The 24213-nt window shown below is 42.3% G+C and overlaps 1 protein-coding gene across 7 annotated transcripts in view; it reads left to right on the top strand.

The window, feature by feature from the left end:
* ATP7B (ATPase copper transporting beta) overlaps window positions 1-19187 on the top strand; it is a 43484-nt gene extending 24297 nt beyond the window's left edge. For all 7 annotated transcript variants that reach the window (XM_013095105.4, XM_038173953.2, XM_038173968.2 and 4 more), the window contains 17 exons: window positions 135-296; window positions 2201-2277; window positions 2640-2814; window positions 3381-3614; window positions 3808-3899; window positions 4014-4141; window positions 6213-6367; window positions 6574-6708; window positions 7569-7763; window positions 8913-9095; window positions 10578-10776; window positions 12058-12204; window positions 13584-13726; window positions 14719-14922; window positions 15035-15152; window positions 15922-16024; window positions 16987-19187. In XM_013095105.4, the coding sequence (XP_012950559.4) occupies window positions 135-296; window positions 2201-2277; window positions 2640-2814; window positions 3381-3614; window positions 3808-3899; window positions 4014-4141; window positions 6213-6367; window positions 6574-6708; window positions 7569-7763; window positions 8913-9095; window positions 10578-10776; window positions 12058-12204; window positions 13584-13726; window positions 14719-14922; window positions 15035-15152; window positions 15922-16024; window positions 16987-17251 (2715 nt within the window). In that variant the 3' untranslated portion in view covers window positions 17252-19187. The remainder of the gene's footprint in view (window positions 1-134; window positions 297-2200; window positions 2278-2639; window positions 2815-3380; window positions 3615-3807; window positions 3900-4013; window positions 4142-6212; window positions 6368-6573; window positions 6709-7568; window positions 7764-8912; window positions 9096-10577; window positions 10777-12057; window positions 12205-13583; window positions 13727-14718; window positions 14923-15034; window positions 15153-15921; window positions 16025-16986) is intronic.
* Window positions 19188-24213: the final 5026 nt, after the last annotated feature.

Below are 24213 nucleotides of genomic sequence, written 5' to 3'. Positions count from 1 at the left end.
TCCTTGAACACTAAAACCTGCATCAATAATGCTAAAGCTAATTAACTTCTGGTCCTTCTTAACACTGACAGTGAGAAGAGGCTGCTCTTGATTTCAAAGACTGCAAACTGTTCCTAAAATTGTGTTTTATTCAGATTACAGGGATGACTTGTGCTTCGTGTGTTCACAACATTGAATCCAAACTTATGAGAACAAACGGCATATTCTACGCCTCAGTTGCACTGGCTACTTGCAAAGCTCACATCCAGTTTGATCCTGAAATTACAGGACCTCGAGACATTATAAAAATAATTGAGGTAGGTGGGCTTTAGAAAAAAATAATAATATATGAACAGTTATAAGTTGAAGCTAAAAAGAAAATAAAACAGCTGATATTTGGGAAGTGTCGCTGACTTTTGCAGATAATGTATGGTGTTTGCCGTATGTGTATGGTCTTGCCTGTGTGGTGAAGCTGCTGTGCTTCACAGAATTGCATAGCATCCCAGGCTGTTGCTCTAAAAACACCCTCCAAAAATTACCATAAAAACCCAGACTTTTTAAATCTCTATCTGGTAAAAGTGTCTCTATATCCATTCTGGCTATTCTGTATGTGGAATCGTGTGTCTTCAGTTTCCAGTTGTTTCAGTGAAGTGTTGTTACTTCAGAAGAAACTACGACTTTCTCTTGTCACTGGAAGAGACTGTAAAGGGAGTTTTGTAACAGCAGGGAGCTAAACCTTTTTCATACCGTGAGCATTAGATCTCTCTGTACACACTGGCATTTATTCCCATAATAATTCAGAGAGAAACTGTTTAAACCAAAACAGGATGTGATACAGCCTGTAAAGGAAAAAAATCCTGGCTTATCAGTAACCGCAGAGATCATAAAATCTGCCGTTATCATGGCCCAGGTGCCAAAGGTGACAAAGCTTTTTCTTTTGTTTTGGCAGAAGGGGAAGAGAACTTGTTGTATGAGCCACACACAGAAAGTAGTCAGGAGAACAGCAGAGACTGTCTTCCTCTCATATACTTGAGAGTACTTGTTCAGAAAAAGCTCTTTGTCTGTGTAGCTGATGTGGCAGCAGTGGTTAATGTGTAAGTAGTAGGCTGCTCAGGCTGGTAGAGAGTTCTGTGAAGTACATTTTGCCACAGGAGCATCTGATAATGCAGCTCTTGAGTTCAATTTCTTTTTTTTTGAGGGTTGTCGGGGAGTGGTTGCACTGCAGCAGCTCGCTGAAGTGTCAGGCAGAACTGGCTTTTTGCACCTTTGCTTTGTCCTGCAGTTAGCTTTGCAGGTTAAAACTGAATCTGGTAATCCCCATTTTCTACTTCAGGTGTATCTATGAACTGTACTGTTAACAAGGTGAATCACAGAATCGCAGACTGGTTTGGGTTGGAAGGCCACCCAGTTCCAACCCCCTGCCATGGGCAGGGACACCTCCCACCAGCTCAAGTTGCCCAAAGCCCCATCCAGCCTGGCCTTGAGCACCTCCAGGGATGTGGCATCCGCAGCTTCTCTGGGAAACTTGTGGCACTGCCTCACCACCCTCATAGTAAAGAATTTCTTCCTAATGCCTAATCTAAATCTACCCTTTTTAGTTCAGAGCCATTCCCTCTCATCCTCTCGCTACACTCCCCAATGAAGAGTCCCTCCTTATCCCACCGTCAGGCACTGGAAGGTCTCCCCAGGGCCTTCTCTTCTCCAGGCTGAACAACCCCAACTCCCTTGGCCTGTCTTCATAGGAGAGGTGCTCCAGCCCTCTGATCATCTCATGGCCCTCCTCTGGACTTGTTCTAATGCATCCATGCTAGCAAGGTTTACTAGCCCAGAGACTTGTATACGTTTTTCCCTTCCTTTGTGGTGTTTTCTGTTTCTCATACCAGTGGGGAGGAAAGTGTGTAAAATTCCTTTGAAGAGGAGGACAGCAGAATTCCAGCTATGGGAGCTGCCTGTGCCTAAGAAGCCAGGATACTGACTGTATCATGATTTTGTCTGCGTATAGATAACAAAAGTCCTTTATAGGCCATGTTTTGAGTCCTGGCTGATATATGATCTCACATTGGCAGGATCTGAAAATAAATAAGAAAATGGCATTTATTAAATATGGAACAGTGTCCTTTTCTGACATTTCTTCTAAAAGTAGTGTCATTTAAGTATGTTATGAGTAATATAGTTAGTTTAATCAAAGCTAACTCATCTTCCCTCCCCTTTTAATAAAAAGGAAATTGGCTTTCATGCTTCTGTGTCTAGAAGAGTTCCAAATGCACATAACTTGGATCATAAAAAAGAAATACAGCAGTAAGTATTTCTCTTCCTCTCTCAGTAATGAGTGCATGTAGATCATCTCTTGTAATTCACCATCCTCACTTTCCCCAGTTAATTTAGCTTATCCTTGTATAAAGCATATTTAATTTTATGATTTGCTATTCGGTTCAGATACTTTTATTACTTTGATTAGCCTCAGTTTTTATCAGATAAAGCTCTGTACATTTATATATGTAGGAGACACTAAAGTTGTCCTGAAGTGCTGGATCTTTCCCAAATATCCTAAAGCTTTGTGTTAGCACAGCACTAATACCCTCGCTCTGCACCGTCATGGTGTTTGGCCTGGGTATTACGGGGTGTGCCATGGCCGGGGATTTACAGCTTCTACTTTTCAGGTGGAGGAAGTCTTTCTTGTGCAGCCTAGTGTTTGGTATCCCTGTCTTAATCCTAATGATTTATATGCTAATACCTGACGGCGGACACCATGGGTCTATGGTGCTGGAACAGAATCTCATTCCTGGATTATCTATATTAAATCTTCTCTTCTTTGTCCTGTGCACTTTTGTTCAGGTATGTCCAGAATATTTCCTAGGGGATTGTTTTTTATTCATCTCCCATTTACATAATCTGATCTGATAAAGACAGGAGACTGGAAGGGTTTAATGGATTATACCTTCACTCTTCTCTATACCACCTACATGGGACTTTTCTGCAAAATGTCAATTCTGTAATTGCTCACAGCGCTTACTCCTGCCACAGTTTTGCCAATTGCATTTCTAAGAGGGGAAAGTAATGTTAAACCAAATAAATACCTGATTGGTTGCAAACTGGTTGGGTAACTCTAGATAAATCCCTTCAACTTCTGTGCTTTGTTTATTTTGCATTTCTAGCAAAAGGGTGGTAGTTGGCTGGCAGAGCTGTTTAGAGTGCAAGGAAGGGCGAGTGAGAGGATGACAAGGGAATCAACCTCCGAGTAGATGACTTGACTGAGGTTGCAATATAAAGCTCACACAGGACAGCAATCCCTTCCCTTATCTACTGCATGTTCATAATTCTATTATAATAGGTGGTATTATGTGCTCCTTGCTTTCACTGCTGTGATCTTAACGTGAGTTTGTCCACGCTTACGCCAACAGTTTCTTGGTGGATGGTATTTTTACCTACAAGCTTACAAATCACTGAAGCACAAGACAGCCAATATGGATGTGCTCATCGTACTGGCCACGACGATTGCTTATGTGTATTCCTGTGTGATCCTGATGGTGGCCATCATTGAAAAGGCAGAGAAAAGTCCTGTCACTTTCTTTGACACTCCTCCAATGCTATTTGTATTCATTGCCCTTGGGAGATGGCTTGAACACATAGCAAAGGTAACTCATCTCCACAGAAAATGCCGTGCTTTTATGAAGAGAATAGAATAAAACTATTCAGCTTAATTTTGGAGTCAGATGTTTCTGATATTTGTGGTACTATGGTCATTTAAAGTTCATGTATCATCGTGTTCAGTAGGCATCAGCATTTATATATCTCAGTATGTCTTAATCATGTATCTCTTTTTCTCAGAGTAAGACCTCAGAAGCTCTTGCTAAACTTATATCTCTTCAAGCCACGGAAGCTACTGTGGTAACTCTTGGACCTGACCACTCTATCATCAGGTATTCATGAACCAAAAAAGCTCAGCCTAGGCTTGATGAGTTCATGTGAAAGCATTATTCTTTTGAAGCTGTTGGCCTAAACAGTCTGTCTTGTTCTACTTGCGTCTTTTGCAGGGAGGAGCAAGTAGCTGTTGAACTGGTTCAAAGGGGTGATATTGTAAAAGTTGTTCCAGGTGGAAAGTTCCCTGTGGATGGAAAGGTGATTGAAGGCAGTTCTATGGCAGATGAGTCTCTCATTACTGGTAATTTCCCTTTAACTTACTCAGGGATGAAATCTGCTGTAACTTTTTCATACAAGAAAAGAAAACAGCCCCAAACCAAAAGGTGTTGTCTGAATAACCTCCCAGCCTAATGAACGCTGTGGCTGGGCTTTGTGAGCTTCAGTCTAAATCCTGTCTGCACGCACGCTTAAAAAAAAAACAAACACAAAGCATCTCAGCTCAATTCAGTGACTTTTACTGATGTATTGATGGGATGGATGGAAGCTAAACTCTGTTGTCATTATTCCAGAGAGATGTTAGCAGTTTCCCCAGGATTATATTTGCAGAGGTGGTACCTTTTCAGAAGTATTTTCTAAAGGGCAGTGGAGACATACAGCTGAAATACTGGGGTCTATATGCATGGACTTCAGACAGGGCTTCCAAGAGGGACTGCCAAGTGAGCAAGGAGAGAGAAAGCAAACCTCACACCTTGGGGCTCATTAAGGGTCATGGGACTTACACATAATTTCTGAAAATTTCATTTCTTTTTGTTAATTAAGGATTTATTTGATTGTGTAATTCTTATAAATAACTTAAAGGATCTGTAGCTTCTACATTGTTATTGGCTTGCTTGATGTAGTTATGTATTTCTTTGCCTAGGGAGGAGGGGGCACCCTTAATTTTAGGAGAACCAGTCATTATCGCTTGCCTTAAGAAGAGAAAATAAAGGTTTTGTAGAGATTCTTGAAGAGACAATGTGAGAATAGGAGCTTTGCCGCAGAGACAACTTTTGTAGTCTTTGAAAATTGAGGGTGGAAGAAATGGAGACAAACTCCCATGGCTGTACAAAATATCAATTGGAGAAATTCATAGTGGTTCCTTTTAAAATCAGTTTGTTCCTGGCCCTTTTGAGCGATGGCATGCTGGAGGGTTAGGATTAAGGAAATTTAAGCTTCTTCCTCAATTATTGGTCTCACAAAAGGTCAGGACAAGTTGTAGCTCAGAGGTTCAGAACAAAATGGCAAAGAGGGATTCTCATAATCCAGGTGTTCGGGCTCTCTTGTTCTGGGGAAAGGTGTAGGATTTCCATCCACCCCCAGCTTCTACAGTTGCTGGTGACTACCACACCAAGCAGTGCAGTGTTTTTCCAGGCAGCTTGCTGGATTTGTTAGAGGACTGATCAACTTTGTTGTGCTTTTGAAGATTAAACTGATTATTGTCCAGTTAATCAAATAAAGCCTTGCCCAAATTCCTTCACTAATTAAGTGATTTATTAACAAGCTGGGAAGGGAATGAGATGGCTGATGCTGACTTTATTTGCAGGGATAGTAATGCTAATTTGTTGTTGTTGAGGAAAGGAAGGAATGAAGCATAAGATCTAGTTTCTGGCCCATTTACTAAGCAGAATCACAGAAAATAGAGGTGACTGAGCCATCTGTTCGTTGTACGCTACCACATTCTGTGGTTTGAGGAGCTGTGCTGTGTCTTCCTGTTCACAGTCCTCAGGTTACATGATTTTTTGGCACTTTGCTGTTGCCAATTCACAGTTTTTTATAAACATAATATACACAGAAAATTTATCCTAAATCTTTTCTGTTACTTTAATAGGCTGTGTTTTGGGTGCCACAAAATTAGCTGTCTTCTCTCACAGTGACCCTGTCCATTTGGCTGTTTATTTTGTGATGCATTTCTTAGCCAAGATACTCAGAAAGATTATTTCCCCTCCCATGTGTCTCAAAGTTCCAGTGAAGGCATGAGAAACCATGGCCTATTTTAGGAAAATCTGGGTACTGGTGTTTGTAGGCTGTAGGGGATTATGTTTCTGGAGGTCAGAGAATGAGAGCCCTAGATCTCAGGCAGGCTGAAAAGGAAGAGCCAGAGACGTCTGCTAAGGCATTTGCTGCAAAAATAAACCCAGAAAAAGGTTTATAGAAGTATGACACCACTTATACATAGCTTCAGAAGACAAAAACAAGATGTGACTTCATGTCATTATTGTTCAGCATGCTGATTTTGCTAGCATGCAATGTGCTGTGTGCTAATGGACTAAATTCAGTGTCACTAGAGGTGCTTGCACTGGTCTGGCACATCTATTCTTACTGTTTCTTTCCAGGGGAAGCCATGCCAGTCACTAAAAAGCCTGGGAGCACGGTGATCGCTGGGTCTATAAATGCGCATGGCTCAGTTCTTGTTAACGCAACCCATGTTGGTAACGATACCACCCTAGCACAGATTGTGAAATTGGTGGAAGAAGCTCAGATGTCAAAGGTAAAAGTAATAGAAAGTAAGCCTTATTCACAGATTTTGATTAAATTAGAAAAAATATCCCATATTCTGACATATTTATGCATTCAGCAAACTGCTGTTTTTCCAGACTTCAAAAAAAAGAATCAGATAAAGACTATTGCTTTCATGAATTCTGCATATTTGTGTTTTGATCATAAACATGCAAATCTCTCTCTTTCTTTTTGTAGGCACCTATCCAGCAACTGGCAGATAGGTTTAGTGGATATTTTGTTCCATTTATCATCATTATTTCTACAGTGACCTTGTTAGTATGGATCACAATTGGTTTTATAAAGTTTGATATCATTCAGAAATATTTTCCTGTAAGTAATTTCGCTAAGAGTTGGATTTTGTTGTTAGTGACATCTCCCATGAATTATGTGAATTCATTATTCATGAATTACACGAATTATGTGAAGTATATGAATTAATGTACCTTCTGTGTGTAGGGTTTGATATTGTAACATGCCAAATATTTTTGTACAGTGTGGTGTTTTCTACACAGAATAGATAATTAAACTAATTAAAATATATTTGCAGGTATAAATATACCTGTGCTTTTAGCCCTTATTTCTGCATGGGGTTCGTACAAACTGAAATTATTGGTATTTCTTCTGGATTAAACATTATCTATAACTGTATTGAAAGGAGCTGAGTCGTTCCTATCCTGCTTGAAATTTTGTTGGACATCCTCTTCCATGGCAGATAGTGGGTTTGGCGTTAGAAGGAAGGTGATCTCTTATATTTAGGATGTATATTTGCTATGCTCGGCAACTGTGGCAATCCATGCACCTGGATGTAGGGTTCTCCTTTGGTAGATTATGAAGGGAAGGCCAGGAAGCTACACAATCATCCAGGAGCCTGAAAGCAGAGTCAGTGTTAATGTAAGGAGTAATTCTGCTAGTGGTGTCCAACAGAAAGTCCTGAAGCATATGTGTGCTTGAGCAGCAAGAAAGCCACAAAATACTGCCATAAACAATTCATAATATTGATGTTTCTCTACCATTACAGTAACAATAATAGATTGTTTTCCTATCCTGGAGGTTTCTGGGTAAATGTGTGTTTTTTGTTTTTTCGTTTTTTTGTTTTTTTTTGAAATGAATATGATTGCGCATGTGTGTTATCTTCTACTATCAGCAAACATGCATCTCTTTGTTGTTGTTTTTTTCCCCCTCTCTTGCAGAATCAGAACAAAGATGTTACAAAAGCTGAACTGATACTGCGGTTTGCATTTCAAACCTCAATCACCGTGCTGAGCATTGCATGCCCCTGTTCTTTAGGCCTGGCTACCCCAACAGCTGTGATGGTGGGCACAGGAGTCGCTGCACAGAACGGTATTCTCATCAAAGGGGGAAAGCCCCTGGAAATGGCACACAAGGTTAATGCTTCATTTGTACTTTTGTAGCTTACCCAGCTGTTGCAACATAGAAAACTGATGAAAAGAGGAGGAAAAAGGATTTGACATGTCCAAAGCCAGTAAGAAGAAGATGAGTTTAAACTATGTAATGGGAGACTGGATTAGACATAAACGGAATAACTTAAGTGAAAGGGATAAGTAAGAATAAGTTAATCAGACTGATAATTATTGTTCTTACTGGACATGATAAAACTGTGATATGAGAGACCACAAGGCTCTGCAAAATAAACAAACAAAAAAGCAACAAATACAAAAGTAACAGCAAAATGAAACAACAACTACAAAAGAAAAGAAACAGGAAAAATACTTCTAATTAGTGTTAGCTTGTTTTGTTTTAATTTGGTTTGAACTTTTGGATTACAGGGAAAAGTTGGGTCAGGGCTTGGAAAATCAGGTGACTTGTTGGATTCTGCAGGGTTGATGGGCTGGAATAGCTGAGAATGGAAATGGTGCCGACTTTAAGGGTTTTAGTTTATGTGTTCCTCTGTGCTGTGTTTATTTTTCAAGATGAGAATTTAGCTTTGAGTTTTGGTGTATGTGGGGCCGTGTTTCTTGGTTCTTTGCTGATTCCTCAAGACCCACAGGGCTGGCTAACAAGTGATTGCTGAATTTGGTGAGGTTGGCTTTGATTAGATCATTGTTTCTTGAATTTGTTGCAGTTTCTTGAATTCTCTCCCACCTGCTCTATCTCCAAACAACTTTGAATCCTCTTTCGTAAATGCTGCTGCTAATCCTTTGGAACAGCATTTGTAAAAGCCCTCCTTGTATTGCATACCTCATGGTAAAAGTGAGTAAGGTGCCATTACATGAATCCTGCATGGGAATACATACACACAAAGTGCAAGTCCTGCAGTGAGTGTGTTGTCTGAGATCCCGATACAGGTACAGCATGATATTTTAGCCATATGGGCAATGAGTAAAAAGGCATAAGGAGTCCTACTGCACAGGCAGTTCACAGTGCAGGAATCCCTGACTTTTGTAGGTTTATTCATCTTGATTTGGTTACACTAATCTGATTATTGATCTCTTGCCTGCATTTATGTGCCTGAAGCATGCAAGCATCCCTATGATCACACAGCTTAGGTGGTGACTGTGGTTTCTTTCTTGCAGATCAAGACCGTGATGTTTGATAAAACTGGGACCATCACCTGTGGAGTTCCTAAAGTGATGAGGGTACTTCTGCTGGGAGACACAGCTGTGCTCTCTCTGAAGAAGGTCCTGGCAGTGGTTGGCACTGCAGAAGCCAGCAGCGAGCATCCTTTAGGTGTGGCAGTCACTAAATACTGCAAAGAGGTATTGAGCCTTTCTGTTTCACCTCAGGGTTGAAGGGATCTACACGAATGCAGCGATGTTGTGTGAAATGAGCAAGTTCCAGAGGGACAGGCCTCCCTGAAAAGTAACAGTCTGAAAAGCTGGCGGATTTTATGATTGTGCATCTTACTCTGAGTGATACCTAGAAGGCATATTCTAAGCTTTGGCTTTCTGGTAATTCTATGGAGTCCTCAGGCAAGATCTGATGAAGTTTTCCCAGAAATAACAGGGGAAAAAAAAGGAAAGGATTACGGAATACATGCAGGAAGAATGCTTATGTTTAAAATAGCATCGTGAAGCAAATATATGTGGTGACATTTCACATATTACCTGGTTGTAGTAGTCACTTCTGTTAGTCATTTGCTTATCTGAATAGATTAAGCAAACAGCTTTAAACCAAACATGAATACTGTCCTGTGATACGTGTGAATTTCACAAATGAATTAATAGATTGCTCACGTTTTCACAAATTGTGCAGATCCTTAGAGGTCACTTACATATCGCATGTGTTCATCAAGTATTTCAGGAAGAATGAAGGTACAAATAGAAACCAACATAGGAAACATGCTTTAAAAATAACCAGCTTCTTGCTGCTAAGAAAAGTCACTGGGCTTTTTGTGATTAGCTGATGAATCTGAAACTTACTAATGATAGATCTTTCAGTGGTGAAATTTAGTAGTTAACATGTAAATTTAGAAGGAAAAATAGAGTGTAGGTGGTGATTCAATTGCCTCTTTTATATATAACATTCTCTGCTTCCAAATTTGTCTTAGTTTTCGTGATACTTCTGTCATTATCACATGCACCAATTATTACTGGCTTATGGTTATATGAATTCAAATGCTGTACTGTTTGCAGGTATTCTTACCATGTGCCTTATCATCTTGACATTGTAATGAGGTCACTGAAAGGTACACACAGTTCTGACTTTGAGAGCTAAGCCAGAATAACTTGGTAGTAATGAATGGATTGGAAAAAAAAAGCCCTATAGGGTTCTGATAATTCATTTTCTCATCTTGAAGGTACTCACTGGCTCCTTCACTCCACAAAAACAAAACAAAACAAAAAAACAGTTTCCTTAGTAGAATCATCCACCAGGTCAGCAGATCACAGGGATTAGATGCAGTTTTTCACTGTCCTTATATGTGTTTGTATATATACATAAGATCTGATGCCACACAGCCACTTGTCTGTGAAGCTAATTAGAAGCTGCATCTTTTCAGAGGCTGTATGGCTTGCCATAGTATTTTTTTTTAGTTCCAAGTCTTGGCTGAGGTCATGAACCAACACTGTAACCTCTTTGCCTTTGAAAACCCCAGCACATCTAGGACATCCTTGTTTTAATTTCTGCTCTGTGCTGCTTTAAGTCTTTGTCAAGAGGAGCAATGAGGTCTCTTTTTGGTGGGAGTTGTCTAATGTTTGTACCACACGCTGACTGACGGCGAACTCTGCTTACATCTGCAGGAGCTTGGCACTCAGAGCCTGGGCTACTGCACCAACTTCCAGGCGGTCCCAGGCTGTGGCATCAGCTGTAAAGTTGGCGGCGTTGAGGCTGTCCTGGGCATGGCCGAGGAGGGTCTGGGTGAGCTGGATCCTAGCAGGAGCAGGGACAGCAGCGTTCCTCTGGAAGATAACGCACTGATCGCGCTCCCTGAATCAGAAGGTACTTCTGCCCAAGGGCTAACGAATCCTGCCAGACTAGGAACAGCAGAAAGATGGAGAGAGAGACAAAGAACATGAGGGACAAAAATAAGCCTTAATGAAAATTCAAACTCTCTTCTCCCCTACTCTCAATTGCTCTGGAATTCAGAAACCTAATTAAGGATCTGAATGCTACAGTGCTGAGTACTCCAAAAGTCTGCACAGTACCTAGGCAATAAGCCACAGTCAGCAAGGTCCCTTTTGGACAGAAGAATGGTCCATCAGAGAGCAAAGTTTGACAATTAGCATGATCTTCTTACTTGGAGCGATTACCTTTAACATACGTTATCTTATTGCTACATTTATGTCCTACCTTTTAGTTCTGTAATAACTTGGACCTTTTGTTTTCTGTTTCAATATCTCTCAAGGCACTTAATTAAAAAAAAAAATAATCAGCAGGTGCACAATAGAAGTTTCAGTGCGTAATGTTTTTGATTTAGCCAACAAATTTATTTTTGTTTCAGGCTCTCTGAAAGGCACTTTGATCTTTGTTATTGTATGAGAGAAAGAATACATATTGAAAGCCTTCTTTAAGAAGCTCATCAGTTCTCTGAAGACTGTGTCTCTTCTGACCTTTTTGAGAAAGCTATTAGAAGAATTAAATAAAATAAGAACTTTAATCATCAGAACTGTGCCGTGTGTGAATGGTGTTGATGTAATAGCTTCTCTCTTGCTTCAGATGGCTTTTGTGAAGTTGGATTGACTTCTTAATGAAGAGCTCTCCATACTGTTTCATTGTCAATTCATTGTTTGTTAGAACAAAACTACTTTTTTTTGTTACCAAAAATAGCCTTTATATTTGAAAGAAGTTGTTAGTTGTGAGAACAATGGGGCGTGACATTTAGGAAATGTGCACGCTGCGCTTATCCAGGAAAACAATGCGAACTCACAGAGGCAAATATGTGCAAATACTTCCATTAAGTTCATGACGCAGTTCTGTGTATAAACAGGCTCAGAAGTGAGTCTTGAAGGAGAAAAGTTTTGTGAGCTGTCAGCAGGTAGTGGCGATGCGTTTGGGTTTGGCCACGACAGCAGCCCTTCAAATAAGCCTCATTTCGTTCGATAAGCCCCCAGATGAAGTGTCTTGGATGTGGCCATTCCCAGTCAAAGACTCACACAAAAGAAAACCTCTGCAGAGTGTTTCAATAGCAAGTGCAGCCTGAAACTGTTGTTCTCAAACATAATGTCTCTGGCATGTCTAATTTTTGTAAATTTCTTGTTTTTCTTTTCTCTCTCCACGTAGGTCCATCAGCTTCCCACGTGTACTCGGTACTGATTGGAAATCGCGAGTGGATGCGGCGCAATGGCTTGCACATCGCAAATGATGTAAATGATGCAATGACAGACCACGAAACCAAAGGACAGACTGCCGTATTAGTGGCTATAGATGGTAACTGCTGTTCTTTGGAGAGGCTTAATAAATGTCAAATGATTCTACCATGGAAAGGATAAAAACAAAATGAACCAAGTCATTGGTAATTTAGTGTCGAGCAACTACTACTACTTATTATTATTACTTCCAGTATTTGCATAATAATACAATATATATATTATATATATAATGTATAATAATACAATTTATGATATTACAATATCACAGTAACTTCTAATGGTATAAATAATAATATTTACTTTCAGTGTTTAAAGATCTTGTTGGGTAAACTTTAAATTAAATTTTATTTTCTGAACCTCCTGCTTCCCAAAAGCAGTGCTGGTGCAGGGTGTGCAACCACAAACTGAAATCCCACCCTGACTTTACATCACTTAAGGATTTCAGGTTGACCCATTGCATTACTGATCTCAAAATACTTCATGAATAAACGTGGGAGTTCATTAGATTGTCCAAGTATAAAAGAAACGCTAGATTAGTCTAAATGAGTTTTTCCAGAGGGCTTCTGCTCTGTGCCACACAGAAAAGGATCCTAGACAACACCTTAATACGAGAAGCTGCTGTAATGGTGATTGATTTCCAGTGCACCTGTGATCTTGATTTGGGGCCTCTGAATTAATCAGTGAATAAATAATCTTGATGTGCCCACAGAGTAATTTTCAGAGGCCTTTGCATGTCTCCACTGGGGCTCTGTCAGGGTCCAGCAAAATCAAATGCTGAAAATCAGGACCCTGATGTACACTTGGAGTTCCTGTTATTGGCAGTGAGAGTGACCAGGGAAACTGGGGACTGAAACCTTGTTAAGGCCTTACTGTTGAAAAGGTACCATGCAACGATAAAACAGTATGGGTTTTTTGTAAGTCATGTGAAGAAAACACGGAAATGCCTTTCAGTCGATGTGTTGGAAGTTGGGCAGAGCATTCCTGTAGAGAAGTAATTAATTTTGATAGAGATCCAACCCTGAAAGATTAGGGGTTATAAAAACAAATACACTGCGTCCTGGAGGAATAGCTTCAACGCCTGACCTGGGCACAAAACATTCTCTGACCCTCAATCATATTTGTCCATGCCATAAAACCTATCAGTCGGGCATGTTTAAAAGCCACCCCCTTATTTTCCCCTTCTTCCTGGTCCAGGAGTTTTATCAAAGGAGCCTATTGTTGGATCTGGAACAGATAGAAGAGAGGGGTGTGTGTGTGTGTAAGAAAGGGGCCATAGCTTAGAAAACTTCAGATGGTGGTTCAGGCTTCTGAAAGCCGATCCTGCTCAGAAAATGTTGCTTTACAAGCCACCGTGGTGTGATGGAGGGAAAGTCCTACTCTTTCGTTGCCCCTTTGCTGCCCCAAGCTGTTTTTAACGCAGGATGTCTCTTTGTGAAGGTGCCCTGTGTGGAATGATTGCCATAGCAGACACTGTCAAGCAGGAGGCAGCCCTTGCTGTGCACACGCTGAAAAACATGGGAATAGACGTGGTGCTGATAACAGGAGACAACAGAAAAACTGCAAAAGCCATTGCTACTCAGGTACCTTTTTGCATTAAAAAAAATGTGTGATGGGCTTCCAAGGATCTGCTTATTCCAGTGGGTTGGGAGTAAGCAGAGTTTCCATGGATGTATTAAAGAAAGATTAACTTCTGTTGGACTGAAAATCAGGTGGAGTTGTATGGCATGGTAAAGTCCAGTGACTGCATTAAGACCTCAGTGAAGGCAAGCATTCAGTGCTGTCCCCAGTAAGGGAAGTTGGGATCTGGAAGTTGGGACCGTATTTTAATTCACTCTTTCATCTTTGCGTTCAGTTGTTTTAAAGTGCTTCCCCACCCCACCTTTCTTTGTTACGGGAAGAAGTTTTTCAGAAACAGACTTTGATTTATGGCTGCGGGCACCCAGGTGAAGCTTTCAAAGGAGCTTACTCTGTGCCAACCCACATTTTCACTGAAATTTTGTCACTTACTTCCTTTCCAATGGAAAAATGGGGAGCCACTTTTGAAATGTTACTTTTTGAAACGTAAAAAGGTAACTTCTACCTCTTGTAGTGAAAAGCTGATCTCTACCTGATGAAGCAGCCTGACCAGGGGTGTTATCACGGCCCTCTTTAGTACACCCACCTCTGTTCTGTTCTTCAACTGCAGCACTAAGCTATTGGTTAAGCATCTCCAGGTTAGTTGAGGTGTGGACAGATGAATTTATCCAGCCATCTACTTTATTTTCGGTTTCCCTGAGACTTGCATATTTAGGTTGATGTGTGTTTTCCCTAGTGTAAGTGCCTGATGACTCTGACGTGTGCATGGTTTGCCAGCCTCTCTGTGGTAATGATGAAGGGGACTGTAATCAACCCCTTTTTTTACACCAAAAACACGTTGCTCATCGGCTTTCTGTGCAGCCTGCAAGTGTGGCCTTGACTAGAATTAGTTTGGGTGATCTTCCTTTGTTTGCTTTGCCCTAAAAACAGCAGGTGGCCTTTCCTTTTGGCGTGAAGCATATCACCAACACGCACGTGTTTCTTTCTTTGTACGTAGGTTGGGATCAAAAAAGTCTTCGCTGAGGTTCTTCCTTCTCACAAGGTTGCAAAGGTCCAGGAGCTCCAAAACGAGAGGCGGAAGGTTGCAATGGTTGGTGACGGAGTCAATGATTCCCCTGCACTAGCCAGGGCTGACATTGGAATCGCGATTGGAACGGGCACCGACGTTGCCATTGAAGCAGCAGATGTTGTTCTCATCCGAGTGAGCACTACAGTTTTGACCTGGCTTCTTTCATCACTTTGTTGCTCTTCTTTTTAGCTTGGTGTTCTGAAGACTGCATGTGGAAACCTTTCGATGCTTTTCTGTCTTGCAGAACAACTTGCTAGATGTTGTTGCCAGTATTCACTTATCAAAGAGAACAGTACGAAGGATACGGATAAATCTGATCCTTGCCTTAATCTATAATCTGCTTGGAATACCAATAGCAGCAGGTGGGTGACTGCTGGAGCTCAGCCTGAGGAAGACAGCAGCAGTGCTCAGCTCTGTGGTGTCTCTTGCAGGATTTCCTGCTCAAGGAACTGAAGAGAGGTTCCTGAAGCATCTAAATGTTGGCAGAGGGAGGGAGGACAAAGTGTATATGTACACTTATATTCTGGTAGAGGAAGTCTATATTCTCCAAATTTTAAGATCTTATGAGTGAATTCTTATAAGTTAAAATAAAAAATAATTTTAAAAAGCTCTTATTTTACATAGCAGTACATGGGGATCAGTTTTAGTATATTCTAAACCACCTCTCATGAGAGAGATCATCCCACTTCGTGGTGCTCGCTCTTTTTTTCAGCCTGAACTGCACATTTTCTCTCATACTGTTTAGATTCTCCCTGCTTCTGTCAGACGTCTTCTCATGCTCCAAATTCCAACTTAAAACTTACTTTTAGCAGTTCTCTTTTTCTTTGTCAGTAAGTTCTCCCTCGTTTGCCTGGCCTGTTGCTTTGTCTTTCTATTGCTTTTGCTTTTTTTCATACGTGCAGAAGGAACAAATGGGCTTACCTTGTGGCTGCAGTCTTGCAGCTGAATCTGTGCAAAGCCCAGCTCTTGCAACTGAAGGGAAATATTTAAAACGAAGTAAATACACGTTTATCTAGTTGTGTTTCTAGAGGTCTCAGTAAGTCACGTTGCTCTGTTCTGTGATACGCAGGGACAGAAATGTTTGTAATGGGACAAGCTGCCCTGGCTGACGTCCATATGCTCTTTTGCTAGGTGTGTTCATGCCCGTTGGCCTCGTGCTTCAGCCTTGGATGGGATCAGCTGCTATGGCAGCCTCCTCTGTGTCCGTCGTGCTGTCCTCCCTGCAGCTGAAATGGCAAGTGGGCTTACACTGAGCAGCTGGGGGGCTGTCAGCAGCTCAAACGAGACAGTAGTTTGGGCTTTGTATACCTAAAAACACCTGACAGCCCTTTAGCATGGGGCTGTTCTGTCTAATTTGTGGCTCCAAAAGAGCTGGATGTCACTATAATGAATACACCCAGACTTAAGACTATATTGAGTCTTCTTTAATTATCAGCTGAAGTAGTGAGTGGATGCCACAAGGGCAGCTGTGTTGGAGACTGTGAACCAAATTCAGTACCAAGGGAGGTAATGATTGGTACTGTTCTTGTTGTGGATATCAACTGAACAAATAATTCAAATGAGAGTTCTCCGTAAAGTAGCAGTAAATGATTTTTGAAAGACTTGCACCTGTTTTTATTATTTAGTCTTTTTAATTTAGCCAAGGAGAAAAGGAAGCAAAGTATGTTTATTCTTTTGGCCCTTGCAGCTGGTGAAAGCATCCTGCTTTTCTTTTATTGGAAGTGAAATGTAACAAGATTTTTCAAATTTTATTAAATTTTATTCTACATTTTTTGGGTGCAGTTGCAATGGGCCTAGTTTTAAGAGCTTTGTGAACAAGCATCTTTTTAAAATCAGAATTTTTAGAGTTTCTGAAATTAGTCCAAACCGTCAAATGTTTCTACTGTAGCTTGGGCCTTTTGTAGTGTACAGTGCAGTGTCAACTAATGTAGGAAATCTGTTACTGCATCATGATTCTGATCCTGTGAATGCTCAGTGAGATCACAGTCTTGAATAAAAACCTCATTTTGAGAGACCTTCTCGTTTACTGTTTGAACTGTCGTAATGCCATGTGATCACCGCTCTTAGCCATTAATATTTTGTCTGAAGTGCAGATAGCAATCAGGTTATGAGAAGTTTCTGATTTATTGTAATGCCAAAGTCACTTCCGCACATTGACCTGTTGATATTAAATGTCTTTTCTCTCTCTCTTCTTAGTTATAAGAAGCCAGACACAGAAAGTTACGAGGCACAAGCTCAAGGCCGCATGAAGCCACTGACTCCTTCCCAAATCAGTGTTCACATCGGGATGGATGATAGGAGGAGGGATTCATCCAGACCCGCTCCCTGGGATCAGATCAGTCAAGTCTCTCTCTCTTCCTTGACTTCAGACAAGCTGCCCAGACATAATGGCTTTTTTGAGGAGGAAGGGGACAAGTGGTCGCTGCTCATGAACGGAAGAGATGAAGAGCAGTACATCTGAAGCACCATGTTCTTAGTGCTGCAGGAAACATCCCAGTGACGAGAGGAACTGAGTTATGCCATCAAGATCTTCAAGGTTATAAGCAGAGTTGTTCCTTCAGCTCACAAAACGACTGCAACTCAGTTTGGTGTTGGGCTGTATGGGTTGTGGATTCCTTCAGGCCACCAGTTACATCCAGTCACTGAAAGAATCTGGGGCTCTGTAGTGAACTGGCTCCTTTGCACACAGCAAATACTGAAATAATGTAAAATTTCAGAGTTTAATGGAGTTTCTCTCTTCTGGACTGCTTGCTGGGCACCAAATTTCATACTTTTCACTGTTTTTAACTATTCTTTCAAGAGTACGTGAAGCAAAAATATTTTCAGAGCTTCCAAGTACTAATTCCTGTGTACAAGTGAAAATATCCGTGGCATAAGGAGCTCTGTGGTTGGAAGCTGTATTTTTAAGCAGAATCCTAACTAGTCACACTACTGTGAGAGCACTTTATACTTAGGATTCATGTGCGTCTTATTGGACCAAAAATGCTTCAGTGTTTCACTGACTGTAACTCTCTGAAATACCGTCAGACTTTCACTTGCTTTCAGGTATCCACATCCTTTTGGTGCACATTTCCACTGCTAAACTTGTTCTGTGATTCCCACTGCTCTCCTAGGTTTTCTCTTTTGCTCCACATCAGCTCTTTTTTTCCCCTTTCTTCACACAAGATATCTTCTCTGACTTATTACTGCGTTTACAGATATTCCTGTTTGGGACAAACTCCTTAAAGTGACTAGGAATATTCCGTTCTTAATGCAATTCCTGGTCCAAGTTAGCACAGCAGTTTCCTGTGGGTACCTTGCAGAATCCTTTGACGTCCTGGACAATTGGGCAGTTGGCTTGTTCTTCCCTCGGACTGGGTGAAGAATTTGTCAGCGTGAGTGGCTGAAAGCAGGACGAGGTCTGATGTCGGTGTGACTCCAGCATGGCTGGATGGAGCAAGTTTGTTTCATGTTAACACCAGTTTGTGTGTTGATTAAAATGGAGTCAAAAGGTTAAATGGGACGTGGTGGAAAAGCAGCCTTAAAATGCAGGACTTCTACTTACCACGGTGTAATTTACTGTTTCTGATGACAGAAGGGCTTGAGCTAAAAAGATCTGCAATAGCTTGAATTTGAATGCAAATGGGTTTTCATGTTTTGAATTGGTTTTAATTTTCATCTTTTCTCTCGTTTAATAAGAAATGAAGGTGCTGAACAAATGTTTTTCACTTTAACCTCTTTACCAAAGCTGGCAGTAACTTTGTCACTCTGAATGTCACATTCAACCCTTGATACCTTTTGGGATCAGTCAGGGCAATCGACTGCATCTGGTCCTGTGGTGCTGTGCTGCTGGACTGTGGGACTCTGAAGCAAGCAGACCAGAGTTTTATGATCTGGTTTAAGAGGTGAAAGAACAGAAATTACAGTGCTGAGCAATGTGAAGTAAGCATTTAGTTTCACTGATTTACATATAGGACTGTTTCCCGTGGGGATTCAAATCCTGCTCCTCTTAATGGTTTTTGTTTTTACAAGTCAGGAAGAAGGCTCTTCCTAAAGCATCAGGCAGGTCTTCCCATTCTCCCTTCCTCTTAATATTATGTTTAAGCTGTCCTCAGAAAACATCAACAGCATTGCCTTAAATATAATTACGAATCTGTTTTACAACTGTAAAATGTCTTTATATGCAGAGATTACTTTCACAGCGTGCACTTTTCAAACATGCCACAGGTGCCTACGGACGGCCCTGTGGGAAGGTGGTCTACTGGTTCACTACGTTGTGTTTTCTTACCAGTGCTTACAGTAAAAAATTGGTGTTTTTTTTTTTTTTTTTAAACAAACAAAGCCTGTGTGTCTTGGTTTTTGTTGTTGTTGGGTTTTGGAGGGGTGCACCAAAAATAAAGTGAGAGACTGCAGCAGAACCAAGGCTTACTTGATTAAATGGTTGACTTGATCACCGCTTTCTGGAACTTCAGACCAGTCTGCTGGCTAGATTAGTCTTCTGCTTATTAATGCAACACATCTGAAAGATAGTTTAAGCCAAAGATCACGTTATACACACATCCAAAATTATGGTGATGGGTAAGAGAGATCTGGTGGCTGATTAGAGCGACTGCTTTGAGATCTAGTTCAGGCAGAGTAAGCAGAAAAAAAGACAATTACTTCGTACATTGAGGCAGGTAAGGTTGTAAGCATGTTGAAGGGTGGAATTAGAATCCCAAATCGTCCTGAGAAATTGGACAGGACTGACAAATGTTGCAGAGAGGACAGAGAGGAATTAAAGGTCAGCCTGGCAGGAGAAAAGGTCAAGTAGTTGTCTTGTGCTTGTTTTGTGACCCGTTGTAGCAGTGCTGTGGTGCTGTAAAGTGGACACATACACAGAGGTGCGTAAAGGTTGTCATCTACATGACATAAAACAACTGTTCAGCTCTGGTGAGGGATCAGCTGAAGCTGCAGGGCTGGTTTTGTATGCCACGCTTGTTAGGAAATGTTGTAGACAGTTCAGAAAAGAGCAACGAGACTTAGGAGAAGTCTAGAAAACATGTGAACATAAGGACCTGAGAATAAGAAACGTAAGCAGGTAAGCCCTCAGCTCAGTGCCCTGGCTGCTCACTCATACACCTCACACCTCCCTTTTCCCAGGATTAAACATTTTGATGGACTGGGGAGCACGGAGGGGCTTTTCAAATCCCAATTGTGGTCTTCAGTGTCTAAATTCTGCAAGTTCCCCTGGCGTGACTCAGGTGCTGCAGATCTGAGCCTAAACATTGATTTATCTGATGGCAAACCAACACATAGGAATGTCGCAGCCATGCTGCAGGGGTGACGTTGTTTTCTCTAAATCTTTGCTGCTGTCTAGTTATTTTGCCCTGGAAAAAGTAGTGAGTCTTTGTCTGTATATATTTATATATGTATTTATTAACACAGAAGACACTTAGAGGATAAGTTGCTGTTGCTTTGGTTTCCATGGGATTCTTAGCACAGCAGATCCGTAGTGTTTCAGTGATGGTTTCCAACCATTTTCCTCCTCTTGCTATTGTTTTGCATAACAATGTTGGTGCCCTGAGTTCAGGGAAAAGAAACGATTCCCTTGGTGTGATTTCAGTTCTGTGCAGGCTGATCGCATCCTCTCTGTGACTAAACAGTCTCAGAGAGATGGGATTCTCTCTGAATGGGCTCATGCGTGAGGAAAACAAATGAGTAGGCGGTGAAATAATACGGTGGAGTGCAGGATGGTAAGTGAGATAACGCTGAGATGTCCGGTTTAATTTCCTCTAAGACACCACCACCAAGCATGCTGGTTTTCAGTGGAAACCATCTGAGAGCCACAACAAAAGAAGTGAAGGGCAAAGCATCCTGCTTGTATGTGAGTCCCAGACAGGTACAAAGGCAGGAGGAGGGAGATGATTCCTCTGCTTGTCTCGAGTTAAAAGCACCGGGGCTTTGCAGGCAAGCACAGCCCAGCTGCAGGCTCTCTGAGCGATGATCTGATTTTCACGAGCTGTTCATGCACAGAAGGATCATTTCTGGAGTTTCCCCAGGTAAAGGGGAAGGGATTTGGCATGAGGTGTGCGTTTTGTTTCCTCGTCTGGGCATTCAGCTGCCCCAGGCTAAGAAAACTCCCCTGGGAGATGTGTGCTGGTTATTATCAGTGTGTGCTGGTTATTAGCAGTTACTATCAGTGTGTGCTGGTTGTTTTCGGTGAGTGCAGCAGCCCAGGTGGCTGCGTGGCCCTGGCTGGGGCTGTGCCACCTGGAGCCAGCACCCCACATCGCAGGGGACCACGAGATGTCACTGCAGGCTCGGCCCGAGGCGGAGAATCCCCTTCATCTGCAAAGCATCTGAAAATCCAGCTCAGTCAGTGCTCGTTGACTCATTAGCCACGAGGGGAAGGGAAAATGCAAAGGGGGCAGCTTAAGTCAAAGAATACAGCGTGCCTAAAATTTTGGGTTGACTTGACATTATCTAGCTGGGGAACAGAGGATTTCAGGCAAGCATTTATTTGCACGGAGCTCTGAATTGCTACCTTGGTTGTATTATTTGACAGCTCCACGTGTGCTGTCTGCTAAAATTATTGTTAGCTTTCTTTTCTTTTTTTCCCTTTGACAAGCTGCAATGTAAGGAGAGGAGCAGAGCTGCAGGAAGGCTGAGCGTCCTGTCCCTGGCTGCGTGCTCAGCACCAACCCATGCCTTCAGGCAGAAGTTTGAGCTCCCCAGGTACCCGAGGGTGCAAGACTTCTTGTTTGGTTGGCTTCTGTTTTACGCAGAATCATAATTTGGGTGAAGTCACACCAAGCCCAAATGTAAATCCTTTTGAAATCAGTCAGTGGCTGACTCTCAATCCTGCTGTCAGTCCTTTTGAGTCGGAGGCACGTGCTCAACGCTCCTCAGCTGCACATCTCATGGGAGTTATCACACAAATGTAGGCATAAATCTGAACATTTGAGGCCTCCACACACTTACAGAGCTACCCAAAATCCAAATGACTTTTCTACAAAGCAAATAAATGGGCTAGGTATGAAAGAAGTCCACCAAACTGCTTGTCCTTCACTGTCATCTCTTTTTTACCCCGAACACAGTGTGGGACATGGGACAGGGGCTGGATACGCCCAGTTGAGAGCATCACCCAAGCCTCCTTTGGTTATAGGATGGTTGGTTTCAGCTTTTCTTAAAGCAAGTTGCTTTAAAATTCACATTTCTCGATCTACTTCTGTTATATTTTCAGGCATTTCTGCTCTTTGGGGGAATGCATTGCCATGCCCTGTCCCCATCGGGCTACCAGCAGGCAGGAGGAGTCCTGCTCTCCTGTTGAGACCTCCTCCGGCACCGTTCCCTTATTATGTTAATAAGGCAGCAGATTTTAATTGCAGCTGATGAGGAGTCCGCTCCTCCCTACACCTTCACCACGCTCAAGCCCATGGATTTAATGAGGTCCCTTGGGGGACACGGCGCGATCCTCCTCAATTCCCGGCGTGTCAGTGGGGTGGTTTGTAGGGCTGAGCATCTCCAGCACGAAGGGCAGGGGACTTGGGGTTTGCAGGGAAGGTTGGTGCCTTAGTGCAGGGGTTTGTGGAGGCTTTCCTGGCAGGGAGGGAGACCTGGCTGTGCATGGGGCACATCCCCAGTGTGCTCACATTCCTCGCAAGGGTTAACGTTATTCGGAGACAGCTCTGCATTGCAGTTGCAAATCCGAGGGGCTGGGAGCAACCTGCCGAACAGGAAGCGGCTCATTAAGCCCATACTGTCACCGATTCATAGGAGACAACATAATTACTGTAATTATGGCAGGTACCTGCTGCAGAGTTGCCGTTTGTGTCGGGAATTTTATCCTCTCTGTATGGCAGGAGGATTAAAAAAAAAAAAAAACCGTACAGCTGCCAATATATTCGTGCCACAAGTAACTTGCTCAGAGGCTGTCGTTTGGTTGTTCTGCTTGTAGAAAACGAAGGTTGAGCCTTCTCCATCTTAGGGATGAAGCAGTGGTAGGGCAGGAAGGCTTCTGGGTGCTGTGCTGCTTTCCTCATGCCAAGCAGGGAGGCAGGTTTTGGCTGTAAAGGTGACCTGGCCAACGCCACCCTGGTCAAGGTCAAGTTGCAGTAAGAAAGTCTACACCAGCAGCATCTGTGCTAAGCAATTTGGATAAATATAAGGCAGTAGAAATACGGGCTTGCTCTTGAGCAATCATCAAAGTAATGAGAGAAAGCCCTGAGATAAAGGGGCTTCACAGCAATAAGACATCAACCCTTTTTCAGGTTTTTAATTAATTATAAAAGGTGACTTTAAAAGAGCTCACTTAGCTTAATAAAAGCACATGAACAAACCGCACAGCTCACCAGCAGACAGAGCATTACTCTCTGATTCAGGCACGGATCATTCCTTCTCCAACAGCTTCTTCCCCTCTCCATCCTCACTGGCTCTTCAAGCATTTTCGGCGTCATTCTTGGATGAATAAGTCAGAAAAGAGACACGCCGGAAAGGCCTCTAATAAACCTGAAGGGTAATGAAAGGAGCAGATGAAAAGTTCTGCCAGAGCATGTGCAATGCCCGAGCGTTACATTTACCCATCCGCACTAATGACAGCGCTGGCTGTGAGTGCTGCCCTTCCACTTACTTCTTTAGGAATTAAAACACTCGTGAGAGATGGCAGCAGGTGTAATGAGAACGACTGCACCTACCAGCAACGCTGTCCTCGTTCAATATCCTGTGCTACATATGTGTGTGTTTGGTGCTGCAAATGGCCACGGTGTTTTTGCAATGCGTCCCCCAGTTTGGCAAAAAGAAACCAAAAACCAACAGCCCAACCAAAAAAAACACAAACAACAACAACAAACAAACCCCTCTCCTGCCTTGCTGACAGAGAGAAAAAACCTCCTTGCAGTCTCTGAAGTTTGGGATGTGCCTGGTCAGATGAGCAGGACTCAGGTGTAGTACCCAAGGTGTGACTGGGGCTGACATAAGTCAGATTTGGTAGGGTTTTTTCTTCCTAGAAACTGGAAGAAATGGCCATGGTCCCTCTGCAGGTAAGCTTTAGGCAGGATGTGCAGTAAATCCCGTGCACTCTTACTGTGCCAAACCCTGAGCATGTTTGCAGGGTCTCTTCACAAATTTCAGACCTGTAAATCCTCGACACGGAGGTAGGTGGGGCAGTGGAGCAGGAGCACGGGAAGGAATCTTAAACTGCCTGGTCTGAATAATTGTAATTATTTCATTTGGCTAATAGCAGCCCAGAGTCATGGGGAACAAAGACAACTGCTTATCTCCCAGTAACTCAGCGGTGACCGTGAGAGTGCTTTTTATTGGGGTGATCATCCATTTCCCTTGTCTGATGTTTACAGCTCTCATCTATTTGCCCACAGGAAGCTTGCCTTACCCTCTCCTGTGCTCTGAAAGCAATTCCACACAAATGATTTCTTAAAAGAAGGTGTTTCTAATGAGGCGGGATGCTTT

The sequence above is a fragment of the Anas platyrhynchos genome, chromosome 1 (genome assembly GCF_047663525.1).
Source record: "Anas platyrhynchos isolate ZD024472 breed Pekin duck chromosome 1, IASCAAS_PekinDuck_T2T, whole genome shotgun sequence".
NCBI lineage: Eukaryota > Metazoa > Chordata > Aves > Anseriformes > Anatidae > Anas > Anas platyrhynchos.
The sequence above is the reverse complement of the archived record's forward strand: the minus strand, read 5'-3'. Positions and strand labels throughout refer to the sequence as shown.